At 36.9% G+C, this 18,674-nt stretch overlaps 1 protein-coding gene across 1 annotated transcript in view; it reads right to left on the bottom strand.

Moving 5' to 3' along the window:
• The window catches only part of MAN1A1 (mannosidase alpha class 1A member 1), a 141,362-nt gene that overhangs the window by 87,248 nt on the left and 35,440 nt on the right, over positions 1–18,674 (bottom strand). The window contains exons 2-3 of the mRNA XM_059842212.1: positions 17,081–17,177; positions 7,835–7,950 (exon numbers count right to left, since the gene is read on the bottom strand). Coding sequence (XP_059698195.1) covers positions 7,835–7,950; positions 17,081–17,177 — 213 coding nt within the window. The remainder of the gene's footprint in view (positions 1–7,834; positions 7,951–17,080; positions 17,178–18,674) is intronic.

Below are 18,674 nucleotides of genomic sequence, written 5' to 3'. Positions count from 1 at the left end.
AATCAGTTACAGACAAGAAGACTACTTGGAAATAATTTGAATAAAGGTTTCACTGTTCAGCCACAAAGATTACTTGCACTGTAATACTGAACATGTGTTGAAGGGGTGATCTTTCAGGACATTTCTTGAAGACAACCATTGTTCTAATGTCGTCAGATTCCCAATAGGTCACCTGGACCTCTGAACCTTCATTTGAAATACTTGCCTCTTACCAAAATCTTTATGCAAGCCACTGAAGCAGACAAACACTGAAACAGTAATTTCATGAATGGTAGATTTGAAATCTGTATGCCTGATAGTTAAACTCATTGTACCAGGTTACTATTATTATCAGCACACAAATAACTGTAAATGGCAAAACAATAAAGTTTTATAATTTCACATTAAGAAAACGTATCTACATGTTTTTGTGAAGGAAAGTTTGTGAGGCAAAGTTTGTGTGAAGAAGTAGTCTGTTAAGAAAAATGAACTTGTCCTAAAAGTAGAAGATTTCTGCTACACCAAATTTACCCTTCTTCCTGGTTTGATTTTTAAAATTTTTGTATGATATGACACATTGAAAATGCCACACCCTGATCATTACTCTCTTTTCATATTTTTAATCATACACACAGTTTGTACAAATAAGTCTGTGTATTTCTACTCAGCAGTAAAATTCTAAGTAAGCAATATTATTTTTTTATTTTGCTCTCAGATCAACCTGCATATGAATACCTTATGATTCATTTAACAGTACCAGAATATATCAGAAAAACTTTCATCTGAACTTCCCAAAATTTCTACTTCACCATCTGTAGAAGTGAGAATTATTTTTTATTTTAAATTCAGCCTTCTCCTTCAAACAGTTATTCTATCATCTACATAGCAAATCTGAGAAGTTGCTGAATTAATTCCTCTACTTCTAATGGCAATTCTGTAAGGCAAAGTGACTGGACATGTATATTTCAAGATGACTAAGATGTTCCCTTTTTAAGGTACCAAGTGCCAAAGACAGCTCTGAACAACTGGATAAATATAATTTCCAATTTTTTGGTCTTTACATTAGTACTCCAAAGAGACTGTGCTCTGCATGAGAATATCTGAAACACCTTTGTTAGTACACATCTTATCTGTGCCAACATCTAAACATCAGTCTGATCTGATATTTGCTGGCCTCCCTTTTAGAAAAGATTCTGAAAGTCTGTAGGTACTTGGAAAAGAGTTACATGTATTGGGAATAACATGTTTTTGTTTTAATTCCAGGGCTTTTCTGTTAATTGTTGAATGTGAGTAATGTGGTATTTCATCTTTTATTTATTCAATAATTTATCATTCACTATGTGAACCATAGATGGAATAGTCCAAGTACTATACAGGATCCAGAGAAACTGTGACTTCTGATCACTGTACTTGAGAAAAAATAGAAAACAAAAGCAATGTATGAATCCAATATGTGGTGCAAGAGCAAAGCTGTGACGAGTTTCAAGAATTTAATCTGGTTTCCTTGATTAATTTCTAAAGATGAAATTATTTTGACATAGACATACAACACCTTTACACTGCTGGCTAGACACATAACACCAAAGTTACGTTAAAATTGGTTTTTAAGTAGAAGAAAACCCATAGCTCAGAAAGATGCTGGAGAAAACCAGAGATATAACTCGGAAACATATTATACTAACTCCTTTAAAAGAAAGGGAGAGTGACAATGCCTTAGCAAGACACATCTTCAAAAAGCAACAAATATAACCAAATGGGGAGGAGGCAGGCAGAATAAAGTGCCAAGACTTGTATTAGTTAGCCTGTGTTACTCTGCTCTTCTATTTTATTGGCAAATCTATGACAGGGCCAATTTGATCTCAGCTGCATCTCACCACTCCACTTCCCTCACCCTTCCCTAAACCAGATGATTAAGACTACAACTGGTAAACTACTGAGGTTTCAAACAGCTGTTATATTGAATTTAATACTGAAAACATTGTTCAGACAACAAACTACTCTCAACTGAGTTCTCCTGAAGGCCTTCCCCTATTGAACTCCTCCAGCTTCCCAAAAATCAGTATTCATATCCTTCTGGATCATTTCCTTAATGCATCTCATTCCTGATAATCTTCCTCTTCCACATTCACAGACCAAGGCCAAAATGATTTCCATCTGTATTTTCTCATTTCCCTTATAAACACAACACTTGAAACACAACATTATTTTATTTATCCACCTGGCACTCACCAGCAGCACTGGTTACATGTTCTGCCATTCAAAATTCAGCTGGAGAAAATACTGTGTGCTCTTTACACAGATGAATGTATTCCCAATGAACAAGTCACCTTAATTTACATTTGATAAAGAATGTACTCTCTTAGTTTTTATAAAGATAACAAAAAATAAGGCCACAAATCTTAACATATCATTTTTTTATGTCTTCTCTATTGCAAAGATTCCTTCCAAAACTTTCTTTCCTTTGCTTCTCCTGTTCTTGTATCATTAAGAGTGTATAGAACTTCAGCCACCTCATCTGCACTTCCATCTATTGCTCCTGTGTAGAAGGAATATAGCAACTCCCCCCACACACACTCCATGGCAAGCAGCCCATACCCTGCAGTTTAACAAGCTGTGCAAGAGAACACCAGGGAGCCTGCACTCAACAATGCTGAATAATGTATATAATTCCAGACTAAAAAGTGGACACAAAGGGCCCACATTTCCTGTGAAATGAGATGAACTTGTAATTATTATTACTATTAAATAATAATATTCCCCTGTTGAAGCACAAAGGTTGGGAACAGCAACAAATCCTAGCTATTTCAAGCAGCCCAGGAATTACGATAGAGTCACAGATAGTACTACAATAGCTCACTATCAACTACTGTAATTAAACAAGATTTTAACTACCTGCAATTGTGGGGGGGGAAAGTTTCATTCATATTCCACAAATGAAAGTTACTGGCTGCTTGCTAAAATATTCAGTTCCCAAAGACAAGGGAAAAAAATCTTAGCAACCTTTTTATCACAAGTGTCAAAGCCTGGTTATTGCATAACATGTTATTTAATCCTGCTGAAGTCCCTGCATGGCAAACTGCAAGATCTTCAACAGGCACAAAAATAAAGTGCTACTGAAGGCATTAATGAATTCTAGCTGCAAAAGAACAGTGTTTAGTAATGAATTTTTGGGATCTCCTTTTAGCCCATCAAAATTGGTACTTACACATAATGAAAACAAAATCAAGTCACTTTGAAGTCTGGCATTTAGAGTGTACTAATAAGCTATGTGGCAAACTAGTAATCAAATAGTCACACAAACTAAAGAACCATTTTCACCTGCTGCCTTTCTTAAGATTTCTCTCTGACCCACAACATTTTTTGTTCTTTTCTTTTTTTTTTTTTTCAAATGGGAAAGCTGTTCCAAATAGCTGTATTAGGAAAATTTCTGATTTTCTCACTTGAAGAAGAAAAATACCAAGAATAAAGAGCCAAAAAACTATAATGTTCTAAGTTAGAACATTAGGTTGTGGGCTGTTAAATACAAGTCAATTATAATACCTACAGTTTGAGAATAGTAGGATTTAGATTTGTAAATGCTGAAGTTTGAAATTAGCAAACTGAAGTCTGGAAGTCTGTACTGTTACTGGCTGCCACACCACAGATACAGCTGAGTTAATGATAAATGCTGGAAGCCTTATTTATGCAAATAATATTTGCTATTCTGGGACCTTGCAAAGGGGGTCTATACATGACAGTAGAAAAAAACCCCCATAACTTCAAGTTTCTCCACTTTCACCAGTTATTTCCCAGTTCTCAAATAATAGGCATATCACTCACAAAACTTCTAGGTTGCATGAACCTGCTGACCAAACCTCTTTGAAAGACACTCAGATTTGCTGAGCTAAATACAAAGATGAAAGTCAGAAGTTGTAAGTTAGCCTTCAAGCTTGAAAAGTGGCAGATAAAATCAGTTACAGTGACTGACCAATGCTTAAAAGCATTGGTAGGACACAGGACTGAGGGTACCTTCACCTTCTTCTTCATTCCTCTCTCTTTATGCAGTTCCTCAATTCATTAGTACCTATCTTTGAGAGCAAATAATGAAATGGCCTTCATACTTTCATAATTTCCCTCTTATCTGAACAAGTGCATGGCTTCTGCTCCATACCCTGTTTCCATTCTGATCCTGTCTGGCTACCCTTCCATCAGACAGCTGGTCAGTTGGTCAGGGTATGAATTCAAGCCCTGTCCCAAGTACAATTTGATTGCTAGCACCTTCTGGTCTTGGCATGGGCTGCTGCTCCAGTCAATGCCCAGACATGCTTTAGGACTCTGTGTAGACCAAGGACTGCTCCCAGTAGGCAGTACAGGCAAGACTGCCCTTCAGCACAGAAGGAGTTTAGCAGGGCTGAAGAAGAGGGAGATGGATCACTTGGTCACTCATGCTAAAGACACTGGGGCGTGTTTGGGTGTAGATGCAGAGCACCATCGATTCCAATACTCAACAACTCCCAAACCCTCACTGCTCTACCAGGTGGCTCAGCTCCTGCACCACTACTCCCCGACACCTGACCCCTTCATTTGCCTCATCAAGATCCCTTTCCCTCTCTCTCTCTTCCCAAGCATGTAATCAATGTTATTTGGCTCTTGGACTGCAGAGACCAATAGCTTTTTCCTCTCCAGTGTGAGGCAGAATTGGGGTGGTGCTACAGAAGCTCCTTCAGAAAGCTCTGTGTGTGCAGCTTCTGAAACAAATAAGAAAAAATAAGAGCAGAGGAGCAGGCTGCATGCATAGTTGTAGCTAGGAAACAGCCAAGCTCCCTAAAAATCCTGTGAAAGACTGGTTCCCTTCTCCTGCCTTGTAACCTGCTGATACAGAGCCCAGCCCAGCTGCTGCAGCCTTGGGCTGTGCACTGTGTAGGGGCGTGTGGGCAGCAGCCTGTGTGGGGAGGTCAGAACAAAGCCTTAGCTATATTAATTACAAGAGCAAAGATGAATCCCCCAGAGAGATGAAGTGATTTAACAGAGAACAGAGCCCATATCCATCGTGCTACTCAAAGCTAAGACCATGGATTTAGCCACTGCAAATGTCATCTCTTTCCAAAAGTACATCTACATCTCTTATAATATTGACAGAATCACAAAATGCAACATAATTCCTGAAGGAATGGCTCAGCTTAGCTCAAACTTCTGCAAGGTTTCAAATAAAAAAAAAAAAAGTCAGCAGTTGTGACATAAAAAAAGCTCCAAGCATTGCAATGTGGACATCTCAGTTATAAAATCACAGGGCTACCAGCTGTAGCTGGTATGAAAATAGCCTGTGTACTCCAAAAGGGAAAGCTTCTAAACATACCCACTGACAAGCTTACTAAAATGCACAAGTTTGCCAAGAAAAGTGCTGCTGACTTAACTAGAATTTTCCCTCAAAATCAAAACCTATCTTCGGAAAGGTAAAGAAGAGCAACTCTGACATCTAATTCATTGAACTGCGAGATTGAAATCTAACGCATAAAGAGACATTGCCATTTCCCATTAAGTCATCTTTATTCCATAAATCCTTTCATGTGGATAAACTAGTGCCTACTTTACAAAGTGACACCAGGCTACTTTTATGATCAGATATTGAGGTGTGAATGCTGGCCAAATAGTTTGGTGAATATCTTCTGGAGTTTGTAAAATTTTCCTCTATCCAGCTGCATTGAGAGAGAATATAAGAAAAAAAATTCTGCTACAGAATACAGTCACAGCAATTTTTGTAAAGAACATCTTGAAGAAAATTAAAGATTTGAAAGACATGGTTCTAAGAACAAATGAAGAGAAAAACGTATCCCACTTATGCAAATAAAGGCCAAATATGCTGGTTAAGCAGTCCCTGCCCAGGAAATGATCAGAAACATCAAACACAAGTTTATACTATTCAGAAGAAATAACTCTTAAGGATATGTCAGTGAGTCAATTATTCCAAATAAATCACTTTCATGGGACAAAGGTTTCTAAAACAGAAGCAAGTAATAGTGTACATAATATTTTTGCAGAATATGTCACATAAGGTCTGATCCATGATAAATGCTTAAACGCAAAAGAGAACTGGTGTTCTTTAAACTCTAAGATAGAAATACAAAATGGCATTTGAATCTAAAATCTATACCTAAAGTGGAAAACTAAACAAAAGTGCAAGCTGAGTAGCTTCCAACAATCCAGTCATTAAATAAATGGACATCCATTATTAAATTTGGCATCGCAGTTATTTCTTTTAATTTCCTTGTTCCAGTTTGGGAAAATTCATCTACTCACTGCTGATGCCAATGTAAAATTCAATTACATATGATTATGAAGTATTATGAAAATAATTTTGTGAGGTGTTGAACTCCAGGCTGCTATTTACAGGAATATCAGTAACAATAGTGACGCACATCAGTGTTATCTGTGAAGCTGCTTTGGTAAATCTGCTTGACTCCTGCATTGAACAACTAATGGAATATGAAATTTCTGACATTTTCTTAGCTTATAAGCATTACTGAGAAAAAACCCAGTGCATTAAAAAGAGGAAATGTAGGCAATACCATCTAAAAGTTTCCAGTACAAAATATATCAACATATATGTAAACCCAAAGATTTTCATGTTAATAATGTAAATCACTCTACAAAGCTTTATGATGTTCCTCCAAGTAGAGGTCAGCTCATCCTTTTAAGTGGAGTTTGTTATTTTCTGTTGTCTTATCCTGGTTTTTAAACATCTTGATAATACCAAGCTAATAAGCCTGGAATTTAGTATTACAAAAATACCTTTAAGGAAAAAAATTCTTATGCACAAAATAAAATGAGTATGTCATTCAGGCTTCTGACACTACACAGGAGCACTGTTTAATATCCTCTGTTTACATTATAAATGTAAATATAAATGCATATTAAATTGCTGCTTATATAAACTATGTTAGATCCACTCTTATTAACTCCTTCTTAAAAGGATAATTAATTTTCAAGCATGGAAGAGACCCTAATTAAACCTGACTTTTGCATAACTTATTAGAAAGAGTACTTTGTTTTCAGAAAGTGTTTCTAACATTAAGCATGTCAACTACAAGAGCTTTCAAGTGCTCAGTGTACTGTGCTTACTTTACTACACTGATCAGAGGTGCTTCATTAGCTCTCTGCACCCAATGACAAATCCTCTGGCCCAAAAAAAAACCCAAAGAAAAAAAAAAGAAAAAAAATAAATACCAAACCCAGAACTTTGCCATTTAACTGAAGAAGTTCCTACTCCTTCAAGGCCTTTCTAGAATAAAAATTCAATAATGAGCTTTGCCCTCAGCTGCATATTTGCCACTTAATAGGGTGATTTGTATATGCAGCTGTGAGGACCTGATGCTTCCTAAGACTAAAGAAGTTCAGTTCTGCCAATAGTTCAGCCTAACTCTTGATATTCAACTTTACTGAAGTAGACAAAGGAAACTAAGTAGTATGTGTGGCATGTACCTTTCAATAAAACACAACTAAAATCTGTAGAAGATTTCATAAAGGGAAAATGTGAAAGGTTTGTATAATGAAAAAATTAATGCTTGAAGGGTCCCAATTCTTCTATCCAGAAAAGCTGAAAAGGCCGGTTTTTACGTTATAATGGCAAATACTCTATTTATATTTTACTTCCTCCAGTCCAGCTCATTGCCTTCCATCTACCTAAATCCCTCTGATTGAAAAAGAGCATATAAGCAGAGCAGTAGATTTCCTATCTTCCAGTTTCCTGCTTTGTTTTATCTATCAATATTTCAAATTCTTTAGCCTTGCATTATGCTTGTAATACCAAGAACCCAGTCCTCAGTTGGCCCCTGGAGAGTAAACAGAGCATTAAAAGTTAATCAGCGATGCTCCTTACCACATTGAAATCCAAGTTTTTTTCAACCCACTCCTTGGCTTCCTTGAACTCCTCTTTCATTTCCATGATGTATAGTGTGTCAAGGGCATCCACGATTGTTGCTCCTTGTATGTTACCTGAAATACATGAAGAGCCAGTGATTTATTCTCCAACAGAAGACTTTTCAGTTAGATCTAATTAATTTAAATTAATTCCAATTTCAAAATCCAATTTCAATTAATCCAATTAAAAACTGGGTGCATAAGCATTCAAGTGGTAACTAGTAATTCACAGCCCTTACTTTGATTCCCATGCCACAACACAACATCATAATATTTAAGTATTTCTTCCACTAATGAACTTTTGAAGAGCTGCTCTAATGCACTGTATTTTCAGCCATATTTTTGCATTTTAAACCACTGACAGAACAGTTCACCGTAAAATGGCATAAAACCCAGTAAATCTGGTAATTGAGAAATTCCCATTTCTTCCAATTTGGAATGAAAAAAATCAGCTGCTTTTTTGTTTTTATACTCAAAAATATATATAAAGCTTTAAGAAGCTGGTGAGCACTGATCCCATTTTAGTTAGGAAAGCCCTTTAAGAAGTACAGTCTGCACAAGATAGCACTGGAGGAGGCAAAGGCAAACTTTCACACATGGATTTGTCACATCAGGAAGGGCTGCAAGGCACTGGCTTTCAGAGCAAGTTCTGGTGGTCTGCAAAAACAGATCTGTTACAGAGATGGGTAAGATCTAGCCTTGACCTAACACTGCAAGATGAAATATCATCGGTATGTTGGCTTTGGAATGGATTAAATGTTCATCATCCTGTACTGAAAGGTTAATGTGGATGGTGGGGTTCAAGAAAACACAGTCACTCAAAATACTTTTCCATGCTTGCTCCAAATTTACCTTGACCTTTTCAAAATACCATTTTTGTCTAGGAAGAGTTTCAATTCCTATTTATGGGATAATGTCAAAAATTCAATTTTGACCACTCTACTAAGACTTTCATTTCCTAACTTGGCTCCCGCAGTTTTCATAATGAAGGGAAGACCACTGTTATATTTTAGAGAAGACTCTGATAGAGAAGGACACATTTAGAATTAGAAAATAATTCAGGTTGCAATCAAAAGTGAATGTTATTATGTCCAATCCCTGTTTCTCTCAGCAGGTCTAATGAGTCAGGTGAATAGCTGACTACTCATTCCGGAATTAATTGTACCAGGGGAATAACAAGATAGTAGCTACAACTAATTAAGGAACTTGATTATCCTCTTGTCTCTGAAATACCTGATGAAAAAGTAAACTTAATTTTATAAACTTATCAAATATCAGAATTGAATTTTTCATATTTAAGAAAGTAAGTCACCCTATCAGTCAATTTTTGTGTTTACTGCCATCATGGGTTTCTGCTTCCACATGAAACAGAGAGGCAATTGGAGAGCTCTATATAGCAGGACTACATAATTTCCTTAAATTAAGGTTCCAGGTAGAAAATAATTTTCCATTTCCACCATCTGAAACAAAATAATATTTGAGGTTGTTACAAAAGTTATTTGGTAAATATAACAGAATCAGGTAATTTCTCTATTTTGGCAGCTGTTTCTACCACCCATTTTTGGAATGTCACTTTCCTACTCTGAAGGAAGGAATCTCTACATTTTCCCCCAGATATTCCACTAATAAAACTGCAGTCTGCTTTGGTAAGAAAAACATAATATCCTCCAAGAGCTTATTTGGAACTTGGCTGCCCTTCTGTAATATTAAAGGAAAAGTATTCCTTTAAACTTGGCTAAGCAACTTATATTTTTCCTGAGCTTATGAGAAAGTGAGAGTGGAAAACTGCTGGAGGACATCTGCTCAAGATCACTACTGCAAAAGCTCTGGAGATGTCTGGTAACTCCATACAACAAAAGCAGTTCCTAGTGAACCTTTACAACTGAGCTCTACTTACAGAAAAATCATCTATAACCTGATTTGCTTCAGTGGGTTGTGATAGGCTCACCATGCAAAGACATTCTTTGTGATAATCCTCTTGTAATACAACTAACGCCACCACTAAACAGTTAAGCTTTCAATTTTAAGGATTAGTACTTGAGCTGCAACCCACTACTAAGTCAGAAGAAAAAGAGGAGAAAATAAGGAGAAAACTTATTGCAAAATCACCCCTGGAGTCACCTACTTATTATGATTTTTTTCCCCCTGAATCTGGCATATGTGGCCTGCTGAGAGCACAGACTGAAAAAAATGCTAGAATCCCAAGTAGATCTTACTTTATATGAAATTATTTCTGCTATTATTCTGAAGGCTCCAGAAAACGGAATAAAACAATTAATGTGACACTTAGTCAAGTTTGTCTCAAACAGCTGTGCTTCTGAGTTCTTGAAAAAAGACAAAAGAACAGAGAAAGAGTCAATTTAGAGGCCAGAATTATGACTTGTGAACAACTGCAGTTTACACTAAGTCAGCCAACAGAATAACTTAAACTTGAGAGTAGTATGGAAATTGTGATGCTGAACAGGTCATTAATAACCAGTCAGACAAAGCAGTGGTGAGGTTGGGGGATGGAGTGCAAAGAAATTAAATGAACATTCCTTATTATGGGATAAGACCAAAATTTCACAAGCCTATATAAGCCATGCTTCTCAAAGCACAGCACATAAATTATTAAATACGGTTATCACTGTTTGTTCCTACACAACATTCCCAAGGAATTAGACAGCAGTCATGGTCTACAAGAAGCAAAGATTATTGCTAGGCAATTACAGTACACACTCATGACACAGAATATTTGGACAAGAGGACAGTTTTCCTATACACCTATAGTACTGCTAGAAATTTGACTAAGAGTGAGCACTGTGTTAAGAGAGTGCAAGCCAAGCTGCAGTCACCATGCTAGAGTTTTATAGTTGCCCTAGGCAGGAGGAAGATATCACAAAAAATACTTGGATAAAATTCATAGACCTCAGGTAAATACAGATATGTATTGCAGATAACTACATATATACATATACATACATATATATATATGTATGTATGTATGTATGTATGTATACACACACACACACACACTCAAAGTAGAGAAAATGAACTTGAAACTCATAAAACATAAGCTCAAAGGGAGTAATTCTGATAACAAAAGAGATAACCAGATGTTCAAGTGGATCAAAATGAAGAATTATTAGTCTCTACCAAAACCTCCAGAGCATGTAGTTACATATGCTTTATTTTACTTCTGTTGTTAACCCTTTACTTTTATCACTCCTCTTTACTGACAGCATCATTTACTCCAAGGGATTAATTGAGAGCACATAAAATAGCCTACTATTAACTGAAAAGAATGCAAAAGAAATCAGTCAACACAAAATTTTCAGTAGACTATCAAGAAACATCGACAGAACTTCCTTTCCAGTTCAACACTTAAAATCTTAAGCAATGATCTGGAAGAAAACAAAAAAGAGCATATTGCTAACAAGATTTGTGGACTATTAAGCACAACAGCTTATTAAAAGCACAGGTAGCCTATATCTCCTCTGGGTAATGCACAGTCAGACAATTTAAACTGCATGCTTTTAAATATCCAACAGTGCCAGTGTATGTGCATGCAAATAAAAGAAGAGATTACATTTGAGAATGCAGTAGCATCTCAGGACTGGGCAGCAAGAGCAGAATAAGAAGAGTGATCAGAGGATGAGTAACTTTGTATGAGTTTCCAGGACGCCACTGCAGGGAGAACTGCCCTGGATGTGAATGACAACGTTATTAGCACAGCTCTGTGACTGAGCTTATATGGCCATATGGTTTAAGAACCACACCTGGCTTATGGCCAAACCCTTTGGAGCATGTGCCAAAACAAGATCTCACTTTTCAAGCCCAGGCTTTTAGATATGGCCTGAAGAATCCAAAAGAGAGTACTTCAGAATCAATGCATGTTGGTGCACTTAATAGTTTAAAATTTCCTGCCATCCCTTGCACACAAAGCTTGGCATACATACAGTTTTGACTAAAGTAACATTTTGATTTGTGCTGTAGGTTTCTTGGAGCGTTGCTTCAAAAGCTGACTCATATCTTAGAACAGTGTTTTCCTTTATTTAAAGTTCACTGAAAAGGTTCCTATGCAATATCATTAGCAATTTAAAGTGTCAAGAGTGATTAATTATTAAAGTGTGCTATGCCAAAACATGAAACTCTTGACTCAAGTACTGGCAAATCCTCAGCAATATTAACACTTTTAATTTCAGTGACTATTCACACCTGGTAAGAGTGGGGAAAGAAAAATTAATTCAATTTTTAACAAATCTAGTTTTTTGTACGTGCAACATGAAACAATATAGTGATATTTCTAGAATGCTCTTCCAAATCTCCAGTATTTTATACATCTGTGCATTTTAGAGTCAGCTTGGTGTCTTTGAATTTGATAAAGTTTAAATATTTTTTCCTTCATTGCTTATCTCTGTGCTTCCTGCAGAAGCCTTTGGCACCCACCACGCTTCTGGCACCATGGAGCTCAGCTACATGTTTTGTTATGAACCACCTTCTTTTTGTTTGAACCTACTGCCTAGTAATTTGCTATTTCCACCCCTTCCTTACAAAGGATATCACTCCCAGCAAGGAAAAATAAATCCTTGTTCATCTCATCTATGCCACTTTTTATGGACCCCCACATACTGTTCTGGAAAGCTGTCAAGCTTTACTACTTACTGTGAGCTCAAGTCCGCCCGTTCTGTGCATTAACTCAGAACTATACCTTCCATTTCACTAAGAGCCAGTTTAAATTAGGAACGTTTTCTATTTCTGAGTGCAATTATCACCTGTTGGGAAATCCTTCTGGGGTTGTGGAACTGTTTGCAGTTTGCCATTGTCAAAGCTACCCCAAATAACTTATTTGCACTGCCAAATTTCACTCTGGTCATTTGAATTTTCTGCATTGGGATGAGTAATTTGAGAGTGCGGCCTCAGCAGTAACAGATTCTTGTGAGAGGCCAGTAATAAGCCTGAAAAATGTTTTTTAGAAATCTAAAATGACAATACACTTGTCTTTGTTGTGCAACATGACCTCATCTCAAAAATGCTGTATTGAGTAATTCATCCACATATCTGCTAATGTTATTCTTTACACAAGTTAATTTAGTTGAGATACATGTCAGGCTTACTTCCACCACATACCAAAACACAAAATTTCAAGGAATACAGCAGGAAAAGTGAAGACAAACAAGACTGGGGTGGGGGAAAGATTTTGAGTTCTTTCAATTTAAATTAGTATATTGTTTAAACACATGCACAATTAATTGCCTAGGCTATATTAATAAACTCAGAGTTTGAAAAGACACATTGCTATACACGGCCAAGACAGTTTTAGATACAAATTTTGGCAGGCTTTAAAAATATTCATACACCTGAACACTCCATAAAAGAAATGACAAAAAACAGTTCAAAGTGGGAGGAGCAGAATCTTACTAAATTATAGTACTTTGGGGTTTGTAGATTGTGAGTATTTATTAAATGCCTCCCTATTTGCCTCCAGAAAAGGTCCTTTTTCACTTCCAGAGATTAATTATACCATGCCTACAAGTTACAATATCAAACTGGCAATACTGCACATGAAACACAGCTTCAGATAATTAAAAAAAGCCCTTTAGTTACAGTCATTTAAGTGCAGAAAACACTTCTAGAAAGAGTTCTCTGCTAGTGCAGCAACACTCATTAGTTTTAAAATTAGTTCAGAAGGCTTAGAGAGGAATAGCTCCTAGTTTGAGGGGCTGGTGGTAGAGTGCTATGGAAAATGCAAAATTATGATTTTGCCACTTCCACAATAGGAAAGTAGATTAATAAATCTCTGCTTTAGCTAACATTGTTAACGGTAACCTGAAACATAAAGGTTAAAGAATTAAAAAGTAACAGCACTTTCTCATGGCCTACTTTCTATTAGGAATAGTCAGAGAAGAATTAGTACTCATGGAAGAAGTCATACCAGGAGATATGCCCTGTTTTGCTAATGGACAGATATGGTGCAAACAGATGCTGAGCTATTCCAATTTATTTGATTAATCTAGAAACAGTTGTATACTTCCTGTAATTAAGCCAATAAGAATATTTCTGTCTTTTCAAATAGTTTCTACAACATGGTAAAACCTAACATGGCAAGTACAAAGGAAATAAAAACATTGCACGGATGTGCTGAAAAGACATTGCCAATGGTCAGAGGCATGCATGTGGCACTGGCTTCAAGGAGAAATCTTTCAGTGTTTCTCTAAAAGTACATTATTCTTGGTGTGCACCACTGAGAGAAAGCACCTTCTGCTGATAACGTGAATATACCTACAGTCTGCCAGTCTAAAGACTTTCTCAGCTTATCACATACCCCTTACACACACACTGCCTGCAGAATACCAGCAGGACCAAGGCAGTTCCTTGATTTCACAATTTGTTTTCGTGGCCTGAGTTTAGGACAAAAAAGTCATTTCCAAGTTCAGCAAGAAGTCTTCAGCTACAGAATAGCTCTACTATTAGAAATTTGTACCAGGAGCTAAAGCAGGGTTCTTTTCCTTCCCCCAAAATTAGAACCACCAGTTGCCCCTACCCTTCCTCCTATCAACACACCAATGGCCATTTTCCTCTTCTCCTAGCCCTGGTATAGTGTCGGTATTTCATGATGTTATTTCCTAAGCCACATCCATGTGTAATTACACCTCTCAAAAGCCATCTTATTTTTGTCCTTCTGAGAAACACAGCATGACAGTTATGACTTGCCTTCAAGACACAGCAGTCATTACAATTTACCTGCAAAATGGAGATTGAAAGGAGCCATGCATTTATACTTCCAAAACAAAACCTTAGAAGCAGTATCATTTGAAAACAACTCTCCCCTTCTGTGTCAGGAGAGCTGTACTGCAACTTTTACAACATAAAGCACCACACAGCACTGGGCTCCTCTGTTCCTCACAGTGAGACATAAAAGTCTTTATCCCATAACAGCCACTCCCAGTATACACAAAGCAATGTAAATGCAGCAATTCAAAGGAGGAGAAGTGTTTCATTAGGCATCAAACAGTGCCTAATGAAACATACTGTGTCTTGCTGATACCAAGATGATTCAAAACTTGCATTTTTAAAACAACTGAGACCGGGCAGCAAGAAGAAAAGACAGTCTTGGCAAATTGGAGATAGTTATGATGGATGACAGTGAACTGAAGGTCTTGATTTCTGAAGGCTGGGAGGAAATTCAGAGGACACAGAGCTGAAGGTAATCTATTCTCCACTAATACAACTCAGAATTACCTTAGATTAGTCAACCATTTGCAATTTTTAATTTTTTTTAAAATAAGAAACAAGGAAGATAAGGAAACTTGTCTACTCTTCCATGAAGGAAAGAAACCCAACACACAAACAGATCACCCTTTTATTGTTTTATGAAAAAGGTGGCATTTGTTGAATTCAAACATGAAGGTACAGATCAGATCTAATAAATCTGAGGACACTTACAGAAACAAGGTTTTGTTTGTAAAGAACAAAAGGTAGCTATGGATTTGGGCAAGGGTGAGGCAGACCTGCTTGCAGATTTGCTGCTCTTTGGTATTCTGAAAAGCAATTCAGCAGAAAGGGACCTAATGTTTATTTTGATTTGCACCAAGATCAGTAAGATTGAAGGTGTTTCTAAGGAAAACTCCTCAGCAATAAGATAATATACCAGATGACCATAATAAGAAACTGATCTGCATTTAGACTGGCTCTGCCTCTTACTCCTTTAAATACAGTTTTATTTTTCAATTCAACACTTGTCCTGTTTCACAGAGAATTGCATCTGAAGTGACTTAAACTCATGCAACATTCACAGAACTCCTGCTTAAGAATTTCATAGTCAATACATCTACAGCTTTTTCTGCAAATCCATGCAATATTAACTCAAACCTTAGAAATATTTATACCACTTCTGATTTGAAAGGAAACTACATTAAGTGTTTTAATTTTCAAGAAATTTTATGACATTTTGTTGTACTGTAAGAAAACAGAATTCCATTTAATAGTTCCTCAAACATATTAAATCACACAACTATCATTCTCCTGAAGACAATAAATATTTATTTTCATTTTTAGAGAAGAGAAGGAAACAGAAACATGATGACTCAGCCTTGAAGTCTGGTTTCAAGAATTCAAAAAGAAGTCCAATAACTAACTAGATAATAATTACTTGCTAACATTTTTGATATTACCTTGGTGTAGCCAAGCAGTGCAGTAAGATCAATGTAGATGTTGTATTTTCCAACTTGTTTCAGTAATCACAACTGCTGTCTCTAAGCAACCTCCAAATATAGTTAGAGATTTGATAAGTGCTCTATTTAGGCTGTTTTAGGAAATGTTTCCACTTTGAGCTATCTTTTGCAAACATTCAACAAAGTAAGTCCCTGTTAAAATCAAAATAATGTATTGATTTTGTCTCAGCTATAGCAATTAGTCATTTTTTCAGCTTTCTGTTTGGAAAACAAGCTATTTGAATAGAAAAATTGGTGTCAAACAGTTTAATTCTTCATTCTTCTGCAAAACTGAAGATAGTGACAGTTCATAGGACAGCATTTGTGCTTCCTCAGAGTGCTGTTTCTCTTCAGCCACAAGTCCCACTTGGACACCGAGGAAGTCGCCTCATTACACCGGATTCTACAGTGTGCCTCTCCTACCAGAACTTTTCAGTCCCTTAGTTGTTCTACACTGATAACAACTTGTGCTTTATTTAACATCTCCTGTGCAATATTTAGAGGTTCTAACAACAGTTATATCAATGAAAAATAAAGCCTGATAAGGGAGTCTGGTACAAATTAACACATTTTTATAAGAAATGGAAATAAATTCCTAAGAACTGCACACAGCTTTAGCTACCTTCATGAGCTAAAGCTAGTAGAGAGTATTGCTTGTTCTTTGTATAGGATTTCTCCTCTTTTCCACCCCCTCCCCTTAGTTCCCTGCTTATTGAATGTGGCATCAATGATTCCCATAGTAAATGTTTAAGACAGGACAGCATTTATTGGGGCAAAACTATATTTTTATCATGCAGCAATGCCATGCTCCATTTATTCTCATTCAGACACTAATCTATAAAAGTCACAGAAAGCACCTACATTTACTGTTACTTTTTACACATAACAGAAGCAAGAAATATCATGCTGCATGACAGGCAGCAGCAAGAAAACATGTTTATCACTTATAAGCTTTTCAGCTGATTTACTGTTCTATGCTAACGTCACTAAGCACAAAAAAACACTGTACTCACCAAATAAATTGCTCGAATGTCCTTGCTTAGATATGGGTTTCAGTTCATTTAATCCCCATGCGTAACGCTTATAATTATCCCAGGCGTGCTTCATCATCTGTAGGGAAATGAAAGCAGGATTATAATGTTGATTTAGCAAGAAGCCACAGCAAACACCAACTTGAGAATATTCTCAATATTAAAAATATTTAATTCAATTCTTAATCAAATTCCTGCTGTATGCATTAGATCTATGAAATATTCAATAAAGAATAACAGTGGCACTGTTTTCCAGGTGGCAATGGGACGGCTGCTGTAAGAATTACGCGACTGTCCTCTCCACTATTGTCACCTGCAAGCTTATGGTCAAGACACACTCAAAAATAATTAATTTTTAGGAAGGGAATTCATTGCATCATATATCAATTCAATTGAGATTTTATTTCCCTTAAGCGTACATCTCAGAAACTGAGGGAAGTAACATTTTTAAAGAAGGTTTTCCCCCTAGAACCTTTAGATTCTTTAAGGTGAACATAAAGCTCACAGTAGTTTTCAGATCCTGGCAGAGACCTGCTTGCATAAAACTAGCTGGTTCAAACTCAGCACAGCTAGTAACAATGGAAGGATGGTAAAGTGGGCAGGCAAACACCTAGAAAATGTTTTAAGGTTCTTACAATACAATCTTTTATGACTGTAAATGCATCTGTAGCTACTTTCGCATGTCATTTTGCACAAAGAGATGAAATCTTTTACAACTGAACATATCACCACCAAATCACATTTTGCATGAGAAGAGTTGCCCCACAGATAAATACTGCTTTGGGCAACAGCCTTGCAGAGCCCAGCACAGCAGTGCTGCAGTAAGAGCAGGGGGCATCCACACCAGAAGCCAGGGGAGTGGGTTGACTCAGGAATAGCTCACACTCTCCACCACCATCACCAGACATATCTGGTGTGATCTGTCCTTTTTCAGAGTGGTCCAGGTGCATGTCCAGGAGCCCATGTGCCCCTCCCAAAACATGTGCTGAGAAGAATGCACACAGCTCTGCAGGCCTGGTGACAAACCACTGCCACTATAGCAGGTCCAACACCTCCCCTTGGCAACCACCAGTTTTAACACCTGCTCAGGAACAGTCTTCTTTAAAGGTCATACAGAAGCAGGATCACTTTATGCAACAGAAAGAAAGATTTTGCCACCTTGGTGCTCTTCCTCCCCTCTTGCACAAAGCAGAGTAGTGCTGGGAATGCCAGAGGTCATCTTCTAGACAAAAAGTGACAATTTCAGACCTTTTCAGAGATACTGCTTCGGGCTGTCAGATGACAACACTGCTCTGTCCTTGCTTTCAGATCTCTTCTTGAGGCCTAGTATGTCAAGGATAATTTTGTTAAATAACAGTTATAATCCTAAATTTAAAAGCAGCAGCCTTGGGACATGCTGATAATAGTTATCCTGCACTTTCTCCTTTCCTCTTTCCTTTGCTCAAACCTCAAAGAAATTATGTCAATTAAAAATCTGCATTAAGCCATACTATAACAAATGACAACAGATTTTCTAGAATACTGCTGTACTTGTGAGAATAAACATTTCTCCACTATTAATGGGAGAAAAAATGCA

Source organism: Haemorhous mexicanus, chromosome 3 (genome assembly GCF_027477595.1).
Source record: "Haemorhous mexicanus isolate bHaeMex1 chromosome 3, bHaeMex1.pri, whole genome shotgun sequence".
Classification (NCBI taxonomy): Eukaryota; Metazoa; Chordata; class Aves; order Passeriformes; family Fringillidae; genus Haemorhous; species Haemorhous mexicanus.
This window is presented reverse-complemented; position numbering and strand designations above follow the sequence as displayed.